A 22999-nucleotide genomic window follows, 5' to 3' on the forward strand; every position below is an offset into this window, starting at 1 on the left:
AAAATTATGTCTCAATCTGGGTTCATCTATGAGAAGAACAATTTCATAGCTTTGGTAGCAAAGAATGAAGCCCACTCAGATTATCACAAAATGATGGACTTCATCAAAAACTGTAAACTTAGCTATACAATGCTGGAAGCCCCAACGATTTACTGTGAAGTAGTTGAGGAGATTTGGACAACTGCTGAGTTCAACTCCATAGATATGACCATCTCTTTCACTCTCAAAGGTAAAAATCATTGTGTTAACTGTGATGATTTACTAGCATGTTTTAAATTGCCTGAGAACAATGCCATGACACCACACATTGATAATGATGTATCCAGCATGTTAGATTCCATAGGTTATTCTCTTAACTCTGCTAGTTTAGGGGGTATTAAAAGAAAAGGCCTTAGGAAAGAATGGAGTTTTCTTAGGGATGCCTTTATCAAGGTTTTCTCTGGGAAAATTAGTAATTTTGATGCCATAACTTCATCTCTTGTTAATATGCTCTATATGCTTGTTTCTGATAGGTATTTTAACTTTAGCAATTATGTTATGCTAGAATTGGGTACTAGATTAGGTAACAAAGCTAATAGACCTAATAACATCTATTATGCTAGATTCTTTATGTTATTGGCTAACCATGTTGCTGAAGGTTTGGTCATAACCAATGAGAATAATAAACTCAAGTGCTGGGCACAAGAGAAAAGAGTTCTTGCAGATTTATTGAGAATGGATCTCAACAGCAGTGTACCATTGGTATATTTACCAATCATGGATGCACCTCAGGTAACTGAGGTAATTGTTTCTACAACTCCTACTTCTTCCAACCCCTCTATTTCTTTATCTTCTAGTGTGCCCATGGAATCTGTGACAATGCCCCAACAGATTCCTACCAAGGTCACCAAAACTAAACTTTCAAAATCAAAGACAAAGAAAACCACCTCTGTTGTTTCTCAAAAGACAATAGTTGTAACACCTACCCTTAATCCTGAGGGGAGTGAACAGGGTGTGAGTGGTGAGGGGAGGGGTGAACATCAAAGAAACCCCCAGGATAAGGAAGGAAAGATAAGTGTTTCCCAAGCTAGCCAAGCCACAGTTTCTCAAAAAGCTGTGGTGGTTGAAAAGGTTACTAGCACATCCCTAGCTGCATTCTCCCAAAAGGATGTAACTATTGAAAATAGTTCCCAACCAGGAACACAGAACAAATGAGGGAGGGACACAGAAGCCAAACACTCACCAACAAAAGCTTTTATTAGAAGAAAGAGGGCTAGAACCCAATCTTCTACACAGGGTGCACACACTGCACAGATACATCCATCTGTATCTATGCCTTCTCAAACTCAGTTTGATGTGGCTCCAACAAATGTGGAGTCACAGCCCCATTCTCTCACAATTAACACACATCAATCAACACACACTTCATCACCATCTCTGGATGTGGATATGTTATTCCCATCAATTCCTGATTCTCCCTCTTTACAACTCAGGGAGGAGCCCCACTCAAAAACAGGTGATCATCATCTTTTAGATGATTTGTTGGATCACCCGCAAATTCTTTCAGATGTAATTGAAGGATCTGTGTCACCAAAACTCAAATCAATCCACACAGATTCAACAGTTATATCACTTTCAATTTCTACTTCTTTTCCTTCTTCAACGGATATCACTCATCCGTTGACAAGTGGTTGTTCTTCAACGGATAAGCTTAACAGCAGTTATCCGTTGATACCATCAGTGTCACCTTCAATGGCTATTCCATATCCGTTGATAGTCTCTACACACACAACTGAAACAATTCCAAGTGTAGAAGACATGATTACTGTACAATCACTTTTAGGACTGAGGGAAGGGAGTGATAATTTGAGTGAGAGGCTGGGTTGCTCCCAGGCAAAAGGAGAGATTGAGAGCTCAAATAAGGATGCTATTTCTTCCAGCATGGCAAAAGTAAGTGAGAGGAGTACCACCTTAGTAGGTGAAGGTGAGGGTGTGAGGAGTGTGAGCCAGGGGGAGCCCCTGATGCAAGAATATAGAGAAAAAGAGAGAAAGGCAGGTACAACAGATATAAGGGTGGATCCAGCCATTGCTAGTGAGTCAATGATTGTGGATGATGCTGAAAAGGAAAGACAATTTCAGCAACATTACAAAGCTGTAATTGATAACATTTCCTTGGATGCTGACACTTTTACTCATCCTGTGTCAGCCTATCAGCTGTTGGCTGCTCAGGGCAATGAGAAGGCAGAAAAGACACTACATCTAGCACATACAACAGAATCTCTTCAAAGGGATAAAGCTGCTATTAACAAGATGCCTTCTATAGCTGGTGAGTCATTTGAGGAATTTGGAGTAAATTCTGATGATGATGACTCTGTTTCTTTTGATGGAAGCATGAACTTAGGGGGAGATGAAAGCCCTAATTCTATTCCAAATTTACCTGAATGGGCCTTGACAAAGGAGTCTACACCAGGGCAATTCAATGTCTCCTTAGTCAAATAAATCAGTACTATCCAACAGGCCATTCAGAAAACTTCACATGCTGGTACCAAGGCAATCCTTACAGCTCACCTGGACACTGCATCTCATGAAGTTGCAGCAAGTAAGCCAGAATCAGAGTGTGGATGAACTCAAGAAGGATATTGCTGACTTGAAATCCTACAATTCTGAAAAATTGGATTCAGTCATGCCCTATGGTACAATGAAGGACTTATTGTTGAGATTGAAAAAGGATTCAAATACTGAAAAGAGGCTGGCTAAGTTAGAAGACAGAGTCCAAGTTATTGAAAATTCTGTGGCCAGCATTCTTCACAACCAACAATCTCAAACAAGTCTACTTATGCAGCTGGCAAAGGCACAAGGCTTGACCCCTCTCCTTGATGATAACAAAAAGGGGAAGAGAAAAAGGGAAGGGGAAGGAGAGCCATCAAAAATCCAGATATCTAAAGTGCTAGTTCCTGCCATCACTACTTCTCCAATTATGTAAATCAAAGGAAAGCCTGATGGAATTGACCTAATCCAGCTAGCAGCAGCTGAAATTCAAGTGAAAGAGCAAAGGAGGAGAATTGATGAAAGGGTGCAATAAATGTTTGGCTCAACACAAGATAAATCTATATCTGTGAAACATAGCACAAAGGTTGAACCAATCATTATGGAGCACAAGCCAGAAAGGAGGAATAAGGTTGGAGAGACTTCTTTCAAGAATCTAAAACCTATGGTTCTCAAGCCCAACACTAGATCCAGCAAGGACTCCACAAAGAACCCCCTAGACTTTGCTCAGATGAAAGAAGTGGACTTTCCTCTTCCAAAGCCTGATGAAGACAAAGTTTTGGGTGCTAACATCATAAAGTACAAGGAGACCAAGGACATAGTTGAAAGAATGAAAATGGCCATTATCTTTAGAGAGGGAAAGAGTATCTGTGTGATGCAAGGACATCCCAAATTCCTAAAGGCCAAGAGGGAAGAAACCAAAAGGTTGAAGAAAGAAGCTGAAAAACTCAAGGCTGACAAAAGAGCACAAGCAAAGCTTGAACAACAGCTAAAGTCAAGTCAAGTTGAAGGAGAGAAAGGAATTGAAGTCAGGGGTGAAGACAATATTGCAAACCTAGATGAGGTTTTTGGGAGTATATTTGGTGAGAGTATGGAGGAAAGAGAGGAATGGCAGAAGGGAAACAGAAGAAAGGCCAAGGCACATAGAAGGAGTGAAGATAACACTGAAGAAACTAAATCAATATCTAAACCACTACCTTCCATACCTGAACCTTGTGTTGCTGATCCCACTATAAACATCCATGGTGAACTAATCATCCCAAAAGAGGAACCTATTGATTGGGACACCATCATATTGCCTACCTTTTTAACCACTCTTCCACTACCAAAGAAACAGAAAAGAAAATCCAAATCTACACCTCCCCTAACCTCTAAGAAATTCACTCAAAAACAAAAACCTAAGCCTAAGCCACCCATTTCTAAAGATGATTATGTTCACATCTGTGACATAAAAGAAATTTCAGACATTGAACTCTATCTGGATGAGCTGGAGGATGTAAGGGGAATAGCTGCCTACAGACAGCTACCAGAGAGATTGGTGTTCAGATACAAAGGAGCTGGGGAAAGAACATGGCCTCTCTACAGGATTCTGAATGAAGGCTACTCTACCTTGATCAGAGTCTTTTCAGCCATACAAAAGGATTCTGGCTTTACCAGGACTGCCAAGACTGAAATTCTCAACAAGATTACCAACATAAGGAAAACTTGGAGGGAGCCCAATGCTTTGCCCAGAACTTTACTCATTCAAGAAAGGGGAATTACAATCCATAAATCACCTCATTGGTTGATGGAATTTAGAGATGATAAAGGAGTCAGAAGATTTTTCAGACTTGAAGACCAACTCAAGATTGCCAGCAATGAAACTCTCAAGGAAATGCAATCTAAGTTGGATATCAGTGATGAAGATGAAGCTGAATTCTACAGACAACTCCAACTCCAAATTGAGGAAAATGACAAAGGGCTAGGAAAGAAAACAAGGGAACAAAGAAGAAAAAGATGATTTGCTCAGATTAAAGGAGCACCCTTGGAAATTCTGTAAATCTTCAATTACCTCCTAGTACATACACTTTTGCAGCACTTTTAAATTTCTACTTAGTTTCAATTCATATATTTGTTAAGTGTTTTGTTATCATCAAGTTAACCCTGAATTTATGTCTACAATTCTTATAGACATAAATAGGGGGGATTGTTAGGAATATATGTGCATTAGTTTGATGATATGTTTAACAAAACACTTAAGTAGAAGTTTAGTGTTTGCAGCCTCAACGGATAAGACCACTTTGGCTATCCGTTGATGGTGCAGCTTTACTTAGAAATAAGTCTAGTGTTGTAGCACATTTCAGTCTCTGTATTTAAAATATAATTCTTAGAAGTTGAGAGAAAATATAAGTCATGTTGACTACTAGAAGATATGCAAATAGGAAGGCCAATTGTAAATATTTCATGCCTTGTAATTTTGTATAAATGAAGTGGTATCAACGGATATCTTAAAGACCTTCAACGGATGAGAAACAAAGCTTTAACGGATGTCTCTAAAGCTTCAACGGATAGAGCTTCAACTGTTAACACATCAACGGATAAAGCCATCAACGGATGAAGGCTTCAACGGATGTTCTGTTAAATAGCAGTTGATAAGTGGTAGTTGTAACAGCAGACAGAGGCACATGGGTTGTCAGAGATAACTGAAATATGGAAGCCTAATTTCAGGAACATCAGAAAAAGCAGTCGTTCTACTCTAGTACAAAGAGGCAATAGTCAACAAAGTACTTGAGTGATATGGAGAAGAAACAAGTGGAGAACTTATTTTATTATTGTATTTTTATATTTGTCTTCACTTGTACACTTGGTGATATATAAACCAAGTAGCAGCTAGTAATTAGATAAGAATTTTTCCAGTGCTGTTTAGAAAAATCTTGAGAGAAAAATTATCTAGTTTGTACTAGGATGCAGCTGTGATCAACATCTAGAATCACAGATTTTCTGAAATACCATCTCTGGTGGAACAACAAATCCACCATAAAAGTTTTTAAGGTCTGTTGTGTTCTTTACATTAGTGCTTGAATATATATCTGTCTGTATTAGCTTAAAGCAATTCATACACTTGTTTATCTTGAACACAAAGCCTTTAAAACTGCTCAAAACTTGAAAAAGTTTTGAGATTTACATTCAACCCCCCTTCTGTAAATCTCATTGTTAGTCCTCTAGGAATAACATGATTGATATATTTTAGGAAGCAGAATTATATTCCATATCAATTAGCGATTATCTTGTAACTGTGTAGTATATAAACACAGACATAGGGTTTACACTATAAGTGTTATCATATTCGAGAAGATTATTCATTGTAACCCTAGCAGCTCTCGTGATATTTGTTCATCACTGAGAGGTAACAGTTCCATACTGTAACAGAGTTTATTGTTTCAATAAAGTTTGTTTTCTGTTACTTAAGATTTTAAAGTTCGATTTGATTGTATTATACACTGTATTCACCCCCTCTACAGTGTGTGTGACCTAAAAAGTGGTATCAGAGCCTATCTGTTAACACACATACAGTAAAAGATCCAAACACAATCATGTCTGACACAGAAAGTCCAACTAAGCCTACCAAAACCGAGGAACCACCAAAGACACAAATTCAGAGTCGGTATGAGACCATCAGAGTTCCCATACTGAGACCATCTGAATATCCCATATGGAAGGTGAGAATGACCATGTTCCTGGAAGCAACAGATCCAGAATACCTTGATAGAATCAAGGAAGGGCCTCACAAATCAACCAAGCTTGCTGTTGCAGTTGCAGGTGAAGCAGCAAAGACTGTACCAAAGGAAAATAGTGATTATACTGTTGAAGATATAGCATCAATTGCTAAGGATGCTAAGGTACAACACTTACTGCATAGTGCCATTGATAATGTAATGTCAAACAGGGTAATCAACTGCAAGACTGCTAAGGAGATATGGGATGCTCTGGAAACAAGATGTCAGGGAACTGACACAATTAAGAAGAAAAGGAAGACAATACTCACTCAAGAGTATGAACACTTTGACTCAAAGACTAATGAGTCATTAAATGATCTATATGATAGATTTGTTAAACTTTTGAATGATTTGTCATTGGTTGATAAAGAGTATGATCTTGAAGATTCAAACCTTAAATTTCTGTTAGCTCTTCCTGAATGCTGGGATTTGAAGGCAACAACAATAAGAGACAACTACAATCTTGATGAAACAACTCTTGATGAAATCTATGGAATGCTCAAGACTCATGAACTTGAGATGGAACAAAGAAGCAAGAGGAAAGGAGGAAAGTCAAGGACAGTTGCTCTTAAGGCTGAAGAAGAATCCCCCAAAGCAGTTTCCTCAAGGAAAGACAAGGGTAAAGCTCTTTTCATAAAGTCTGATATTGAGTCATCAAGTTCTGAAAGTGATGATGACTCAGATTCTAAAAGCTTGCCTGAGACTGATGCTGATGAGGAGATGATGAAGCTGTGTGCTCTTATGGTGAAAGGAATCACAAAGATTGCATACAGGAAGTTCATGAAGGGAAAGAAGTTTTCCAGGAAAGGCATAAGTTCTGATAAGAAGAATTTCAGAAGATCTAAAGGCAGAGGAGGAAAGTCTGACAGAGGAGATTATACCAATGTTAAATGCTATAACTGTGGTGAGAAAGGCCACATATCTCCTGATTGCAAGAAGGTAAAGGGTGACAAAGGCAAGGCTCTTATCACAAAGCAGAAAAGCTGGACAGACACCTCAGAATCTGAAAGTGAGGAGAACTATGCATTGATGGCAAATGCTGATAAAGAAAGTGTTGAGAGCAGTTCTGAAGTTGCTGAAACAAAGGTACCTCAGACTACTTATGCTTTTCATACTGATGATATTAATGAGTTGAGAAGATATCTTAAAACCATGTTTGTTAGTTATAGAGATCAAACTTTAACATGTGAAAGATTAACTTCTGAAAATCTTGCTTTTAAGAAAAGAAATGATTTCTTAGAAAAAGAGTTAGTCATGTTTCATCAAACTAAGAAGGATAGAGATGATGCTTTCTACGTTAGGGATGAAGTGCTAAAAATGAATGAATCTCTAAAAACTGAGTTAGAAAAGGAAAGAGAGATTATCAGGACTTGGACTAATTCTGGCAAAACAACTCAAAATTTGCTAAGTAGTGGAAACTGGAAAGAGGGCTTAGGTTATGGAGAGGATAAGAATGATAAAGGAACTGAAGAAATTAAGCATGTTGTTAAGCAAAAGCCAAAGTTAAAACCTGTTAAGTTTGTAACTGTAAAGTCTGAAAATGAGAAATCAGAAGTTAAAGAGGAATTAACTTCTGACAAACTAAAACAGGAAAAGACAGCTGAAGTAAACATAGGCTTAATGACAAAGAAGCAGTTTAAGCATAAGCTGAAAGATGTTAAGAATGCAAACAAGATAAAATCACCTAGGAAAAATAGGAATGGAAAGGAAGGTGTGAATAAAAGCAATGATTATAAACCTGTTCCTGATGCTCCTAGGAAAACATGTTATAACTGTGGAAGTTCTAATCATCTGGCTTCTTTTTGCAGGAAGAATAAGAATATTAACTCCTTAACTTCAAAATCAGGAGTTAAGAGTCAGTCTGTTAGATACAAACCACAAAATCCTTGTTTGGCATTCCATTTATACTTGTAAGGAATATCATAGTTTGTACTATGATTATTATCAAATAAAACCTTCTTTGAAGAAAGTTTCCATTGTTCCTTCTAGTGTAAATTCTGATTCAAAGTCTGATAATGTAAGTTCTGACAAGAAAAATGTTAACATAAACTCTGATGCTAAATCCGCTGCAAATGTTAACAAACTTAATAAGACCAAAGGATCCAAGCAAGTCTGGGTCCTTAAAACTAATAATTAGTGGTCTTTGTGATTACAGGGCAACAGGAAAAATATTCTAGTTCTGGACAGTGGATGTTCAGGACATATGACTGGAAATAAGGTCCTGCTATCAGACTTTGTGGAGAAAGCTGGCCCAAGTGTTTCCTATGGAGATGGCAACATTGGAAAAACATTGGGATATGACAATATCAATCTTGGGAATGTCATAGTTAAAGATGTAGCTCTGGTCTCAGGACTTAAACACAATCTGCTGAGTATAAGTCAAATCTGTGACAGAGGTTATCATGTTGATTTCTTTGAAGAACACTGTTAAATTGTGAGTAAATTTAAAGGCAAAGTTGTTCTGAAAGGATACAGGCGTGGTAACATTTATGAAGCTAAGCTTTCAACAAGTACTGATGGTTCTGCAATTTATCTGATGAGTAGATCATCAATTGAAGAAAGCTGGAATTGGCACAAGAAACTCTCTCATTTAAATTTCAACAATATAAATGAACTAGTCAAGAAAGATCTTGTGAGAGGACTGCCAAAGTCAGTATTTGCTCCTAATGGCCTTTGTGATTCCTGTCAGAAGGCCAAACAAAGAAAATCTTCATTCAAGCAAGACTGAATCATCAATTCTTGAGCCTTATCATCTACTACATGTTGATCTATTTGGTCCAGTGAATGTCATGTCTATTGCAAAGAAGAAATATGCGTTGGTCATAGTGGATGAGTTCAACAGATACACATGGGTGTATTTCTTGCACACAAAAAGTGAAACTGCATCTATCTTGATTGATCATGTCAAACATCTGGATAAATTGGTCAAAGATTCTGTGAAAATCTTAAGGAGTGATAATGGCACTGAGTTCAAGAATTTGATGATGGAAGAGTTCTGCAAAAACCATGGAATAAAGCAGGAATTTTCTGCTCCTGGAACTCCACAGCAAAATGGAGTTGTTGAAAGGAAGAATAGAACTCTCATTGAAGCTGCACGTACAATACTTGAAGAAGCAAAGCTTCCAACCTATTTCTGGGCTGAAGCTGTGCAGACTGCTTGTTTTACTCAAAATGCAACACTCATTAACAAGCATGGAAAAATACCATATGAGATGGTGAAGAAAAAGAAGCCGAATCTGAAGTACTTTCATGTATTTGGATGCAAGTGTTTTGTTCTCAAGACTCATCCTGAACAGCTATTCAAGTTTGATCTAAAAGCTGATGAAGGAATCTATGTTGGATATCCACTTTTCACAAAAGCCTTCAGAGTCTATAATTTGAGAACAAAAGCGGTCATGGAATCTATCAATGTCTCTTTTGATGACAAGAAGATTACTGTTCTTGAAGATTTCATTGATCATGATCAGCTGAGATTTGAAAATGAAGACTCAAATTCTGATACTGAAAAACCTGACAGTCTAAGTCCTGATACTGTAAACTCTGATGGATTAAACTCTGATATTATTGAAACTGTGATGACTACGTCAAAGGAAGATGCACCAATGCAGGGGGAGCATACTCAAGATCCTACCACATCTCAAGAAACATCAGAACATACATCTGGCTCTTCAAGTTCTGATTCGTCAAGTTCTGATAAGCCAAGTTCTGATAGTGCTGAAAATCTAAATTCTGAAGAATCCAACTCAGAGAGCATAGTTTCAGGGGGAGCATCAGAAAATGAAAATGAAGACAGCATGGATCATGGGGGAGCATCCAGTTCTAGAGAAAACCTTCCATCTGCAAGGAAGTGGACAAAGTCCCATACACCTGATTTGATAATTGGAAATCCTGATGCAGGTGTCAGAACTAGAACAGGTACTTCAAATGAATGTCTTTACAATTCTTTTCTCTCTCAGACTGAGCCAAAGAAAGTGGAAGAAGCTCTTCAAGATGCTGATTGAGTGCAAGCAATGCAAGAAGAGTTAAATGAATTTGAAAGAAACAAAGTCTGGACCCTAGTGCCAAGACCAAAGAATAGATCTGTTGTTGATACAAAGTGGGTATTCAGAAACAAAACTGACAGTGATGGCATAATTACAAGGAATAAGGCAAGGTTGGTTGCAAAAGGATATTCTCAACAGGAGGGAATTGACTATGATGAAACATTTGCACCAGTTGCTAGGTTAGAAGCCATAAGGATATTTTTGGCTTATGCTGCTCACAAAAAGTTTACTGTCTTTCAAATGGATGTGAAAAGTGCTTTTCTCAATGGAGAATTGGAGGAGGAAGTAATATTGAACAACCTCCAGGCTTTGTAGATTCCAAACATCCAGATTATGTCTACAGGCTTGATAAAGCACTTTATGGACTTAAGCAAGCTCCTAGAGCATGGTATGAGACTTTAGCTCAGTTTCTTCTGGAAAGTGGATTCAACAGAGGAACAATAGACAAAACACTGTTCTACCTCAACCATGGAAAGGACTTACTTCTCGTCCAAATTTATGTTGATGATATCATTTTTGGGTCTACAAATGACAGACTTTGCAAGAAGTTTGCCAAACTGATGCAGTCAAGATATCAGATGAGTATGATGGGGGAACTTAGCTATTTTCTGGGCCTTCAAGTCAAGCAGAATGAAGAAGGCACTTTTATTTGTCAAACTAAGTACACCAGAAACTTGCTAAAGAAATTCGGAATGCAAGATTGTTCAAGTGCATCCACTCACATGGCCACTGCAACAAAACTGGATAAGGATACTGGTAAATCAGTAGATATTACTGATTATAGAGGTATGATTGGCTCTCTACTCTATCTAACTGCCAGTAGACCTGATATCATGTATGCTACCTGTCTTTGTGCAAGATTTCAAGCAGATCCAAGAGAACCTCACTTAACAGCTGTGAAAAGAATTTTTAAGTATCTTAAAGGAACAGCTGATCTGGGATTGTGGTATCCTAGAGAATCAGATTTTAAACTAATAGGTTACTCAGATGCAGATTTTGCAGGTTGCAAAATTGACAGGAAAAGCACAAGTGGAAGCTGCGAATTTCTTGGAGGCAGATTGGTTTCTTGGTTCAGCAAGAAACAAAAGTCAATTTCCACATCAACTGCAGAAGCAGAGTATATTGCTGCAGGAAGCTGTTGCGCACAGATTCTTTGGATGAAGAATCAGTTACTGGATTATGGGTTAACATATTTCAAAATCCCTATTTACTGTGATAATCAAAGTGCTATTGCTATGACTGGTAATCCAATTCAACACTCTATGACAAAGCACATCAGCATCAGGTACCACTTCATAAGGGAACATGTGGATGAAGGTACAATGGAATTGCACTTTGTTCCAACAGATCAACAACTAGCAGATATCTTCACAAAACCACTGTGTGAAGCCACTTTTACAAGATTGGTAAATGAACTTGGAATGGTTTCAGGTTTTTTTTTCTAAATCTGTCTAGTTTTGTTCTGTTTCATTAGACTTTATGATCAGTATTTACAGAATGTAATCTCTTTGTGTATTCTGTGATTAATTGAAATATGCGTTCAAGTACTGATTGTTGTCTGATATATGTTTCTAAACTCTGATAAGTGATATGTCTGTTTAAATAACTATTTAATCCTATGAGGATAACTGTGCTAGATACTGACCTAGTAGTCTTCAATAAACAAATGATCCCATGTAAGAAGTAATTATTTCTGTGGAAATCTTATGACACAAGCAAATTCTGATAATTGAGCTTAGTTGAGTTTACTTTGTTTATCTTATTACTAAGTTACAAATTAAAATAATGCTACTCATCTGTTAAGTTCTGATACTAGTAAATCTGTTGGATGTACTAAGTGCTGATAAACCTCAATTATCAAAAGAAAAAGCAAAAAGATCAAAGAATAAAATCAGGTACTCCTTTGAGATCTAGAGTAAAAATGTGGAAGGGACGACCCAAGTGCATTGCTGGTATTAAGTAAATATGCATTAGAAAAGCAAAATATTTTCTTGGTGACTTTTCACACTCTATGATTACTGGAGAAATACTCTGATAATAGCATAAATTCTGATAAGCAGTCGTAACTCACTTACACTGAGAAGCCACTGTAAAATAGAATTTAAAAAGATGCATAAAATTAGCACAAAACAGTTGAGGTGGACTCAAGCATGAACTCATTCGTCAGTAGGTTTCAGGATAATGACAGCTCTTTAGCAAAATTTTAGTTATGCCTTATTTCTAAGATGTACTGAAGTGAATCAGACTTTACTCCTTGTCTGAAATTTGGCTTAATGCACACACTAATTACTCCATCTGAATGATGAAAATTACTGAGGTGGTCTATGTTGTTTTAGATAAACAGTCATTGTGTCATTTTGCACTAACTCTGAGGACAAGTTCTGGTTGCATATTCTGACGATTAAGTTCTGAAGAGTATAACTCAGAACTTGTATGAGGATTTACTCAGATAGGCATTCCTTTTTCGAGTTAAGAAATTATGTTCTGATGACTGTTAAGTTCTGATATAAGTCTAAGTTCTGATATTACAGTCTAATTCTTTACTTGACTTATCTATGGATAAAATTTGATAACAGTCTCGGTTCAAACTAGAATATGTTGAAGTGGAAGATTAATAGTCACTATGGTTAGGGTTAATGGTATTCGTACTTGAACGGTCCACTTTTACTTGTTTCTTGTGCGCATTCAACCATGTTTTCTCCTTCCAATGAATGTTATTCTTTTTCCAAGTCCGGGGAGACGAGGTAGAATTAATTCTACCTGTCAGCATTAAATACTTTTACGTCTCCTGACATTCTCTTGCCTATATAAGCAGCCACTTCACATCAGCCTTCCCATCAAATTCTTTCTCACAAACTTACCTTCATACTTTTTCTTTCAAAAACACAATGGTCAGATACAACATGTTTTTGAACTACCAAAACTTCAATATGGAGCTAAGCTGTGCCGACTGGCAGCAGGAATGGCACGTCACGGCCATTCCTGAGGAGATATGGGACTCTGTCCCACAGGAGGTACTGACCCACCTCTTGTTCTTCTATATGGACTACCATCGCCATCTGGAGCGATTGGAGGAGGAAAGGTTGGAAGCTCTCCGCTAGCAAGAGCGAATCATCCGACTCGCCATTCTGTTTGTCGAGAGTAGGAAGAAGAAATGATTTAATCTCGTCTTCTTCCTGTTTTTCTTCATCATCAGCCTTGCCCTGCTTCTTGAGCTAGGACTAAGGCTGTTGATGTTAGGTTTAGTGGCTTAGGGAAATCTTGTATAAGTACTGATGTAATTTCAATTTCATGAATGTATTCTCTTGATATATTATTGAAATTTGTTTTTGTCTCAAGATTTTGTCTCTAAGTTATTTTGTAATGCATTGGTAAATCCTGATTTATTCATATTCTGATGACCATATAAATTCTGTTTTAATTTAAGTTCTGATTTTTCTTTATCAGCACTTACTCATCTAATTTATCTTGGTCATTTTCACGTGATTTATTTTCAGAATATTAATGATGCAATGAAAAATAATTAAATCAGTGGGAACAGTTTCAATTTTGAATTAAAACTGTTTCACCTTGATTAATGGAATATCTGGGTAAGTGGAACGGTTTTCCCTTGAAAACAGGCAAGTGGGTAAGTAATGATTACTGTTTTCTCGAGCCCAGTAACTATCCGTTATTACTGCATGTCTGACAGGTGTCCCAACGGTTACTTTTTGTGTATAAGTAACAGAGAGAAAAGATTGTCAAATCTTTTATTTACTTTTCTCTTTTATCTCTCTCTCTTTACTTTCATCATTTCTCATCTACTGACAATTTTTCATACAGACATTTTATCAAACACAATACAGGCAACCGTATTTCTCTCAAATTTTAATGGCACCCAAGGACATAATCTTCCATGGAGCAAAGTTTGTTCCTAACAACTTCTCTGCTATACTCAACATGCCAGAGGCACCCTCTGAACTTCATTTCATTTAGGACTTTCTCACTAATTCTGATATTGGGTACGCTTTAACTGAGCCTGAATCAGTCTCTGGAGTTCAAGTACTGGAGTTCTGGAGGAGTGGAGTATATGATGATGGTGGTGCTCAAGGGTCCCCGAGTATTATCTTTTCATCAGGGGAAAATGAGTATGTTGTGACTTTGTCTACGGTTCGACAAGCACTGCAGCTACCTGAGAACTGTGTTTATTCTACGGTCGACGAACCAGTTCTTCGAAACATGATGGCCAGTCTGGGTTATGAGGGAACATTGGCAAAACTTGGCAAGTTGAAGAGATCTTTCATGAGGAGGGAATGGAGTTTCTTCTTTGACTGCATTACCAAGGCTTTCGCCAATAAATGCTCAAATTTCGATGCAATTCCCATATTCAGCCAACAAATCGGGTATGCTCTTATAAATCAAACTGATTTTGATTATGCAAGTGTTGTCTTAGGTTTTATTGGGGATAGGATGACAGAAGATCGAAATACTGTATATTTTGCCAGATTCTGTCAGCTTATTTATAAATTCTGTTGTAATCAGCCCCAAAATTTTGGTGATTTAATTACATCCTTCAGAATTGCTAAATGAGCTTTCACTGACTTATTATCTACTGATAATAAGAAGGCTGTGTTAAGACCCCTCTTAATACCTTTATCTCTCAAACAAGCCTTAATCACCTATGACCCTGTTAAGTACACTGCACTTTTTCCTGATATTCAACCATCAGAACCTCATCCCTCAACATCTACTGCGAAACCTTCTTCTTCTAAATCTAAGAAGAAAAAGAATGTTCCTAAAACACTTCAGAAGAAAAGGAAGTTTGTCTTGAGAGATGAATCTGATACTGAGGAACAGGTTCCTTCTTCAGAACCTGTTGAAAGTAAAGCTGAGAAAGAGACTTCTCAGAGGGATTCTGGAATTGGGGGAGCTAGGCTTCTCAAGAGGCTTAGAAGAATGACAGTTCCTGAAACTCCCAAGGAATCCAAATCAACAAAGAGATACAAGAAACAGAGGGCACACAGGCCAGTTTCAGATGATGAAGAGGAAGCAGCTAAGGAAGGGATCAGGAATCTCTGATCTCATAAGAAAAGGAATTTGCTCCAGTCACTTCTTCTCCATCAACTCCATCTAAGGAAGCTGTTTCTGAAAAGGCTAACACACCTTCTGTGTCTCCTGTTCATCCAGGCACAAGTGTTGATATTGATGTTCAAAACTTGGTTGTGCCTGAAGTAATTCTCTTAGAAGCTCCAACATCAACTAATCTTTCAACAACACCTGTTCCTGATGCTGTTCAAACTCCAGAGTTATCTACAACACCTTCTCTGCATCAAGATGCTGATGATCAGACTTTAGGTGAGCATCAGGATATGGCTGTTGATCAGAACTTAGAACCAGATCAGCAATTAGAGGATGCTGAAGCCTCCATTGCTACTCACACTGTTGTTTTAGCAGAAGATACTGATTCTTTAAGTTCTGATGCTGCAAATGATGGAGATACTGGTGATGCTGCTCCAACTGCAAATGCTGATGCAGCAGGTCCTTCAGGACATGCTCCTCAACAGACTATTCTAAAGTCTGAACTGGTTAAGAATTTGTTATCAGAGAAGCACCAGTACCTTGGAGTGAAACTCCTGCAGGACAGGAGTGGACTAAGGAATGGAACTCAGTTTCATGTGTTCCAACTGAAAAGCATCTTGCTGAGCACTTGACTAAAGCTGATAAAATGTTAAATTCTGATGATTTTAAAACCCAGCTTAGAGTCACTGTATTGAGTACTAAACATCTACAAGGTCTTCACTCAACTACTCATGCAGAGCTACACAAGATTCAGGAAGAATTTATCAAACAGGAACAAGTTTGGAAAATTGATAAGAAAAAGTTCTTCCAACCTACCTTTGACAGGATTGCTTATATAGAGAAGACTCAAGATCATCAACAAGCTCAGATTGATGATATTCTGAAAAATCAAGCTTCTCAGCAATCACAACTGACTGAAATCCAATCCTCAGTGGAATTGCTTATCTCTCTTCTACTACCTGCTGATGCCAAAAAGGGGGAGAAAGTAATTAAGTCCAAATGCAAGACTGACAAGACACTGACAGGGAAGGATGATGAAAAAGATGATCAAGGAAACCCTGGAATGGGTAGAGATCATAGTCAAGGTAGAAGATTCATATCAAGAAAAGCTGAAATCACAAGTCACAGGACAAGTTCTGATACTGGGAAAAGAATAAGTTCTGCTGCTGGTAAAAGGATAAGTTCTGATGAACTTTTAGATCTTGATGAGGAAATGTCAAGACAGTTATTTCTTCAGGAAAATCCAGGAATGGACTTGGAAAGTTTAATGGAAGAAGAAGCCAGACTTAAATCAGAGAAAGTCACATCTAAATCTGAAGCTTCGGGTAAAAAGCCACTTCTAAAACTCAAAGGCATTGTGATCAAAGAAAGGACACATACTGAAGCAACATTGGCTAGATCACAACCGCAGATAGATCCAAGATCCAAGGGTAAAGAAAAGGTTGGTGAACCTATCAAGGTTTATGTGCCTCTTGAGGATGAAGAAATTACTGATGAAAAGGATAATCTTGCTCTGACTTCAAGAAAAGTTCTTAAAACAACCTCTGACATGACTCAAGTTGTTCAGAGTCAATAAATTGTAAGTTCTGATATTTAGAAGAAGCAAGTAACCTCTGACATAGCTCAAGTTAACTTGATATCAGAAGATAGACCAAAGACACTCTTACCAGGATTCACTAAAGCAAAATAGACTCAACCTTTGAAGACTACTGCAAGTGGTTTTGAAGCAAGAGTAGTTATTGGAAAGGAAGCAAGAGATAAAACTGGATTGGGAAGTGTTGATGAAAGAAGAATACATAACACTACCAATGATCCAACTTCCTTGAGTGAACCAGGTATTGGAGCAACTCCTGAGAGATTGAATCAACTGGAATCTGTACAGATAGTTTACTATACCTGCTTGAAAGAATACATCTTGTTGTATTTCATAACAGATGGTAGGGTTTATCATATAAGACAAAATGCCATTCCATTGAAGTATTGTGAAGAATTGGAGCATGTATTATTCTTACTTCAAGTGGATGACAGAATAACAGGAACTGCTGCAAACTATTTGAAAGAACAGATTCAGAGACAGAAAAGGCTTTATTCTGTTAAGTATGACAGCATATACGTTCCAAAGTACAGAGATCACAATGGTGATATAGTTGAAATGAAGCCCAACACTGCTAAGATTATAACTACCTTTCTGGGGTACAGGGCTGTTGAATTCAATCTTGAGTCTGATAAAGCTTATTTGATCAGACTGGATCAGGATATAAGAAAAGCAAAGATCAATGATCTCAGAGCTGCAATCTTTCAAATTGGTGAAGATACTGCAGAGCTTAAAGATGCCAAAAGGAGAATGATTGATGAACTTAGATATGCTGAGAGATGTTTGTTGAAGAATTATCTCGGAACAACTCCTGACATCAGAGAGATCAGATGATGAAGCCAAGTCGAAGATCTACAACTGCTTAAATTCTGATATTTGTACAGACTGAAGTTGTTATCAGAAGTTGAATATTGGTAAAGCTTTAAGGACTGTAAGTTGTAGTTATCTAGTCTAATTCTCATGTATTTGTACTTAATGTTTTTGACATCATCAAATATCTGTTAAACTTGTATATTATGCTAATTTACAAGTTGGGGGAGATTGTTAGATATATTTGATAATGTCATGGCTAATATAATTTATGTTTAGATTTCAGATCTTACTTAACAGGACAAATCAGTACTTAACCGTTGATCAGTACTTATACTGGAAGTCAGGACTTAAGGATATCAGTACTTATATTATTAGGAGATAATCATCAGAAGTTAGATATCAGAACTTAAGTGCTGAAGGATGATCAGATAAGGACAGTAGCTGATTAAAGAAAAGAAGATCAAGATAAACATAAGAAGAGATATGCATGAAGAAGGAGTTCCGTGAAGAATGGAATACTTGGAAGAAAAGATATCTGATTGATATATTTTAGGAAGCAGAATTATATTCCATATCAATTAGCGATTATCTTGTAACTGTGTAGTATATAAACACAGACATAGGGTTTACACTATAAGTGTTATCATATTCGAGAAGATTATTCATTGTAACCCTAGCAGCTCTCGTGATATTTGTTCATCACTGAGAGGTAACAGTTCCATACTGTAACAGAGTTTATTATTTCAATAAAGTTTGTTTTCTGTTACTTAATATTTTAAAGTTCGATTTGATTGTATTATACACTGTATTCACCCCCTCTACAGTGTGTGTGACCTAACAGTATAAATATTTGCTGCAATTTTTGCTTCAGCAAAGGATTTGTACTTCTTATGTTTAATGCCTGAGAATCCTTTTACAGCTTTCTCAGCTATCTCCCATGTAGTGTATATTCCTGCATTAGGACCATTAAACACCACATAATAGGTTTTAGGGCCTTTGTATCCGTTCGGGACAGCTGAAGTATGACCTTCAGTCTTTGTAGGGATTTGAATTCCCCCGTTAGGCCTCAAATTTAAATTAGAGGTTTTTTCTAACGTTATGGAGGTTTGAACCTCAATCTTGCTTTCTAGCAAAGTAACAGCCTTTAACGGATTTGTTATTTCTTTACCTGGAGCCGTTTGCTCAGGAATAGACTCATCTTTGTTCATTTCTGAAGATGGTGATGAAGTAACCATTTGTTGTGAGGTATAAACCTCAGTCTGGATTTTTACCAAATCCACAGGTGTCAACGGATTTGTTGAGCCTTTACCGGTAGCCGTTTGCTCCGGGCTAGTTTCAGATTTGTTCATTACTGAAGAAGGTTCTGAAATAACCTTTTGTTGTTCAGAAGGTTGAAACCTTCTTACAAATTCCATTTCAGCACGAATTATAAGAAGCTCATCTTGTAACAGCTGAATTTTCTTCATAACAATAGCTTCTTGCATTGCTAGTTTGTCCATAGCTACAGGCTTATGGTAATCTCAAAGAAAGAGATGTATGTAGGCAAAGAAGCCTTATATGTATTCAAGGTTTGGAATAAAGATTTGTTGGTGCTTTCTTTACCCTGAAATCCTCTGTATTTATAGCCTGAAAAGTGGCTTTGGATTCCTGAAAAACAGTGTAAAACAGTATAAAACATAACATCATTATAATAATGTGTTTACCTGATCTTTCTGAAATTCTCTTGTTAAAAAGTCTGCTAAGCAGTTTTTAACTCCTTCGATGTGCTCTACATCAAAACTGTAGTGAGATAACCATTGCTGCCATCTTACTAATCTTCCTTGCTTATTATCTCCCTGTAACTTAATACGAAGAAAATAAGTGAAGTTTCTATTATCAGTCCTTACCAAGAATTTGACCGGAGTTAGATAAATAGAAAATTTGTTAATGACTCTAATGACTGCCAGATATTCTTTTTCATTTGAATGATAATTTTTCTCGGCATCTTTAAAGCTTCCTGAAGCGTATCTGTATATTAATTCTTTATCAGAATTAACTGCTTTGAGAACTCCTCCCCAGTATTCGCCTGAAGCGTCTGTCTCAATGATAAGCTTGTGCTCTGGATGATAGAGTTTTGGAAAACCCTTCAGATTCTTTTTTACCTTACAAATGTAATAAGTATCTGAATCTTTCCATTCCCAAGGAATATCTTTCTTAAGCTTAACCTGCAAAGGTGCACGAATGGCTGCAAGTTTTGGAATATAATCAGATGCATAAGTTAATATGCCTAAAAACTTTTGCAACTATTTTTCGTCTTCAAGTTTGTTCGGAAATTTATTAATATGTTCCAGAATATGAGCTTGAGGACAGTGCGTTCCTTGATCAATTTCTAACCCTAAGAAATTAATCTTTGTTTTAAAAAGTTGTGCTTTCTTCTTGGATAAAATTATGCCAAGATGTTGACATCTCTTTAGAACTGCTGCTAAATGCCTTAAATGATCCTGTTCATTATCACTAAAGATAAGGATATCATCAACATAAACGCAGTAAAATGATTCAAATGACCTGAATGAATCCTGCATGTGTCTTTGAAAAATGGAAGGAGCCTGCTTAAGACCGAATGGCACCACGATCCATTGATAATGTCCTTGGGGACATGTAAATGCTGTCAATAACTGTGATTCTTCGTCTAGCAATACCTGCCAAAAACCAGATTTACAGTCTAATGAATTAAACATTTTCTTACCTCGGATAAGGGTGAGAAGTTCATCCTTATTTGGTAGGTTATGGCTGTCTCCTATTGTAGCCTCATTGATTGCTTTATAGTTGACTACCATTCTTTTCTTCCCTCTTCTCTTCTCAGCTTCATTTTCTACAAGAAATGCTGGAGACATATGAGGTGATTTACTGGGTATGATGATCTTCATATCCAGAAGCTCTTGAATTTGTATGCCAAATTCTTTACGATTTTGTGGGTTGTACTTCTTAGGTCGAACCTTGATTACAGTTTTAGGATCTCTGAGCTTGATTGCTGCTTTCATCCATTTCTTGGTCTTTGTAGGATCCAGTGGATTTTCTGAGCAGACAGAGTCTAATAATCCTTCGATTATAGTCTTCTTTTCTATATCAAGAATTAAATTTTTACAATCATTTAATTCTTTGAATCTTCTAATAACATTCTTCCCCCTCTGTAAAAGAAAAATTTATTAGTGCTGATATTAATAGCATCAGGTTTTTTGGTTTTAGAATTCTTTTTCATTGATTCTAGGAAATCTGGAACTCCAACTTTACGAGCTGTTGTTATTTTTCTGATATATACTTCTTCACCTGAAAGGGTTAGTATAATCATTTTTGTATACTGAGTGAATGGTTCATATAATTGGTAGAAATTATTACCAATTAAAAAATCTATTCCAGCTTCCTGTTGGTAAACAGTAGGAATATGAAATATTTCACCTGCTATCAGTAAATTAAGGTCTTTACATACCTTGCTCATTGTAATGGTGCTCCCATTAGCAATTTTTGCTTGTATAGGTCTTTCTGCGTTAATCCAATGTTCTGGTGGAATAACATGTTTACTTGCTATGCAAAGGCTGGGGCCTGTATCAACATAACAATGTAATTCAATCTGTTTATATCCTGTAAATTTTTACTTACCTGAGATATAAATAGAGTTTGGATTAGTGATGTTGGTCATCACTTCTTCTTCTTCAGTCGGATTCTGAGGAAGTTGATTCATTAGAATCTGATTCTATTGGTCCAGGGTCCAATTCTTCAATTGAATATACTTCTTGAGTATCTTCATAAGGGTCTTCAATAGGAATATATCCTAAAGAATAAACTTGTTCTAGCATTTGGACCTTGCCGTCATTCTTCTTTCTATTAGGGCATTCATTTGCATAATGTCCTTCTTCGTTACGGATCCAACACCTGCAATTTTTCTTGCCTTTTGGGCAAAACTTTTTCTTGTCATTAGAAAATCTCTTGGACGATTTTTTCTTGAAATACTTACCTGGTTTATAAGGCTTCTTCTTCTTGATAAACTTGTAAGTAGTCTTATGTTTATAAGACTTCTTCCTGTAGTGCTTCTTGTAAGAAGCTTTCCTACATCCATACTCAAATGGTTTTTTGACAATCTTTTCACAACACTTTTTGCTAAAAGATTTCAACTGCTTTTGTTTATTTGTTAAATCGCAAAATTTTGAGATTTCCTCTTTAACAATTCTTTGAGCATAGGCTAAACTATACTCTGCTGGACCAGTAGCTTGTAGATTAAATCTTTCTAAAGCTTTTAATCCTACCAGTGGAATTTTGAGGAGATAGTATTTTACATACTTCACATATTCCGCTTGGTCATCTAATTGGTATAGATATTTTTCATAATCACAGAAAAATTGATCTAGGAAACATATATCGCAAAGCTGCATATTAGTGATCCTAGTTCTTGCCTTTTCTTTTATTCTTAATAACTCCTGTAGTTTATCAGAAGCTTGATTAATTCCTAAGAACATTGTATAGATGCCATCTAATACATTTTCAAAGGATGTAACGGGACTCATGACTGGTTCCCAAGTGGTGTTTTTAATAAAATTATTAATGACACCTAGAGTCTTATGTTCGATCAATAATAAAACTGTGTTTTGATCATCATAAGCGTCTTTGTTAGTCTGAATAATAAGACTAATTTCTTTTGCCCAAGTGTCTATGAGCTCTTTTCTGTTTGGCTTTCCGTCAATATTTAAGATATTATTACCAAAAATATTAGAATTTCCTTTAGCCTCAGAATTATTAAAAGGATAGAAATTACCTTTTCTTTTTCTGCTTCCTTCAGTTTTCTCTGTACATGATGTTTCTCCTGATTCTCTTTTTGGTGAAGAAGATGCTGAAGGAGGTGCTGAAGTTTGATGAGTGTTCGTCCTGAGGTTTTCTATTTCCTCATCTTCAGAACTATCAACTTCTGTTTCTTGAAGGTCTTCCTGTTCTTTAGAACTGAAACTTTCAATTGTGTTAAGAATGTTGTAATCATTAAAACCAAATAAAGATTTTAATTCATTACTGTCTTCTATTTCTTGGTTGGCTTTAGATTCATCCTCTAACTCCATTAACCTGATTGCTTGTTCGAGGACTTTATAGTTGTCTTCGTTAACTTATAATTTTTCTTCTTTTATGTTATCCCAGAAGAATTTTTCTACTATTTTTATGTAATTCATGTTGATTTCTTATCAACACCG

The 22999-nt window shown here is 36.7% G+C and overlaps 1 protein-coding gene across 1 annotated transcript; it reads right to left on the reverse strand.

Annotated features, from left to right (window-relative positions):
• Window positions 1–19352: 19352 nt before the first annotated feature.
• On the reverse strand, window positions 19353–21465 carry LOC141663833 (uncharacterized). Its single transcript, XM_074469667.1, has 6 exons — window positions 21426–21465; window positions 21256–21368; window positions 20515–20956; window positions 20396–20467; window positions 19493–20013; window positions 19353–19436 (listed from the first exon to the last, which is right to left on the reverse strand). Exons 1-6 carry the CDS (start codon window positions 21463–21465, stop codon window positions 19353–19355), a joined length of 1272 nt encoding a protein of 423 aa, XP_074325768.1.
• Between the last annotated feature and the right edge of the window lie 1534 nt (window positions 21466–22999).

The sequence above is a fragment of the Apium graveolens genome, chromosome 6 (genome assembly GCF_009905375.1).
Source record: "Apium graveolens cultivar Ventura chromosome 6, ASM990537v1, whole genome shotgun sequence".
Taxonomy (NCBI): Eukaryota; Viridiplantae; Streptophyta; class Magnoliopsida; order Apiales; family Apiaceae; genus Apium; species Apium graveolens.

Excerpts from the sequence above, each read along its gene's own strand:
- LOC141663833 (XM_074469667.1), bottom strand. The coding sequence starts at position 21,465 with ATGACCAACATCACTAATCCAAACTCTATTTATATCTCAG. Across the intron at positions 21,369-21,425 it reads AAACTCTATTTATATCTCAG|GCCCCAGCCTTTGCATAGCA; the intron begins GTAAGTAAAAAT and ends ATGTTGATACAG. Across the intron at positions 20,957-21,255 it reads GCACCATTACAATGAGCAAG|AGGGGGAAGAATGTTATTAG; the intron begins GTATGTAAAGAC and ends TTTCTTTTACAG.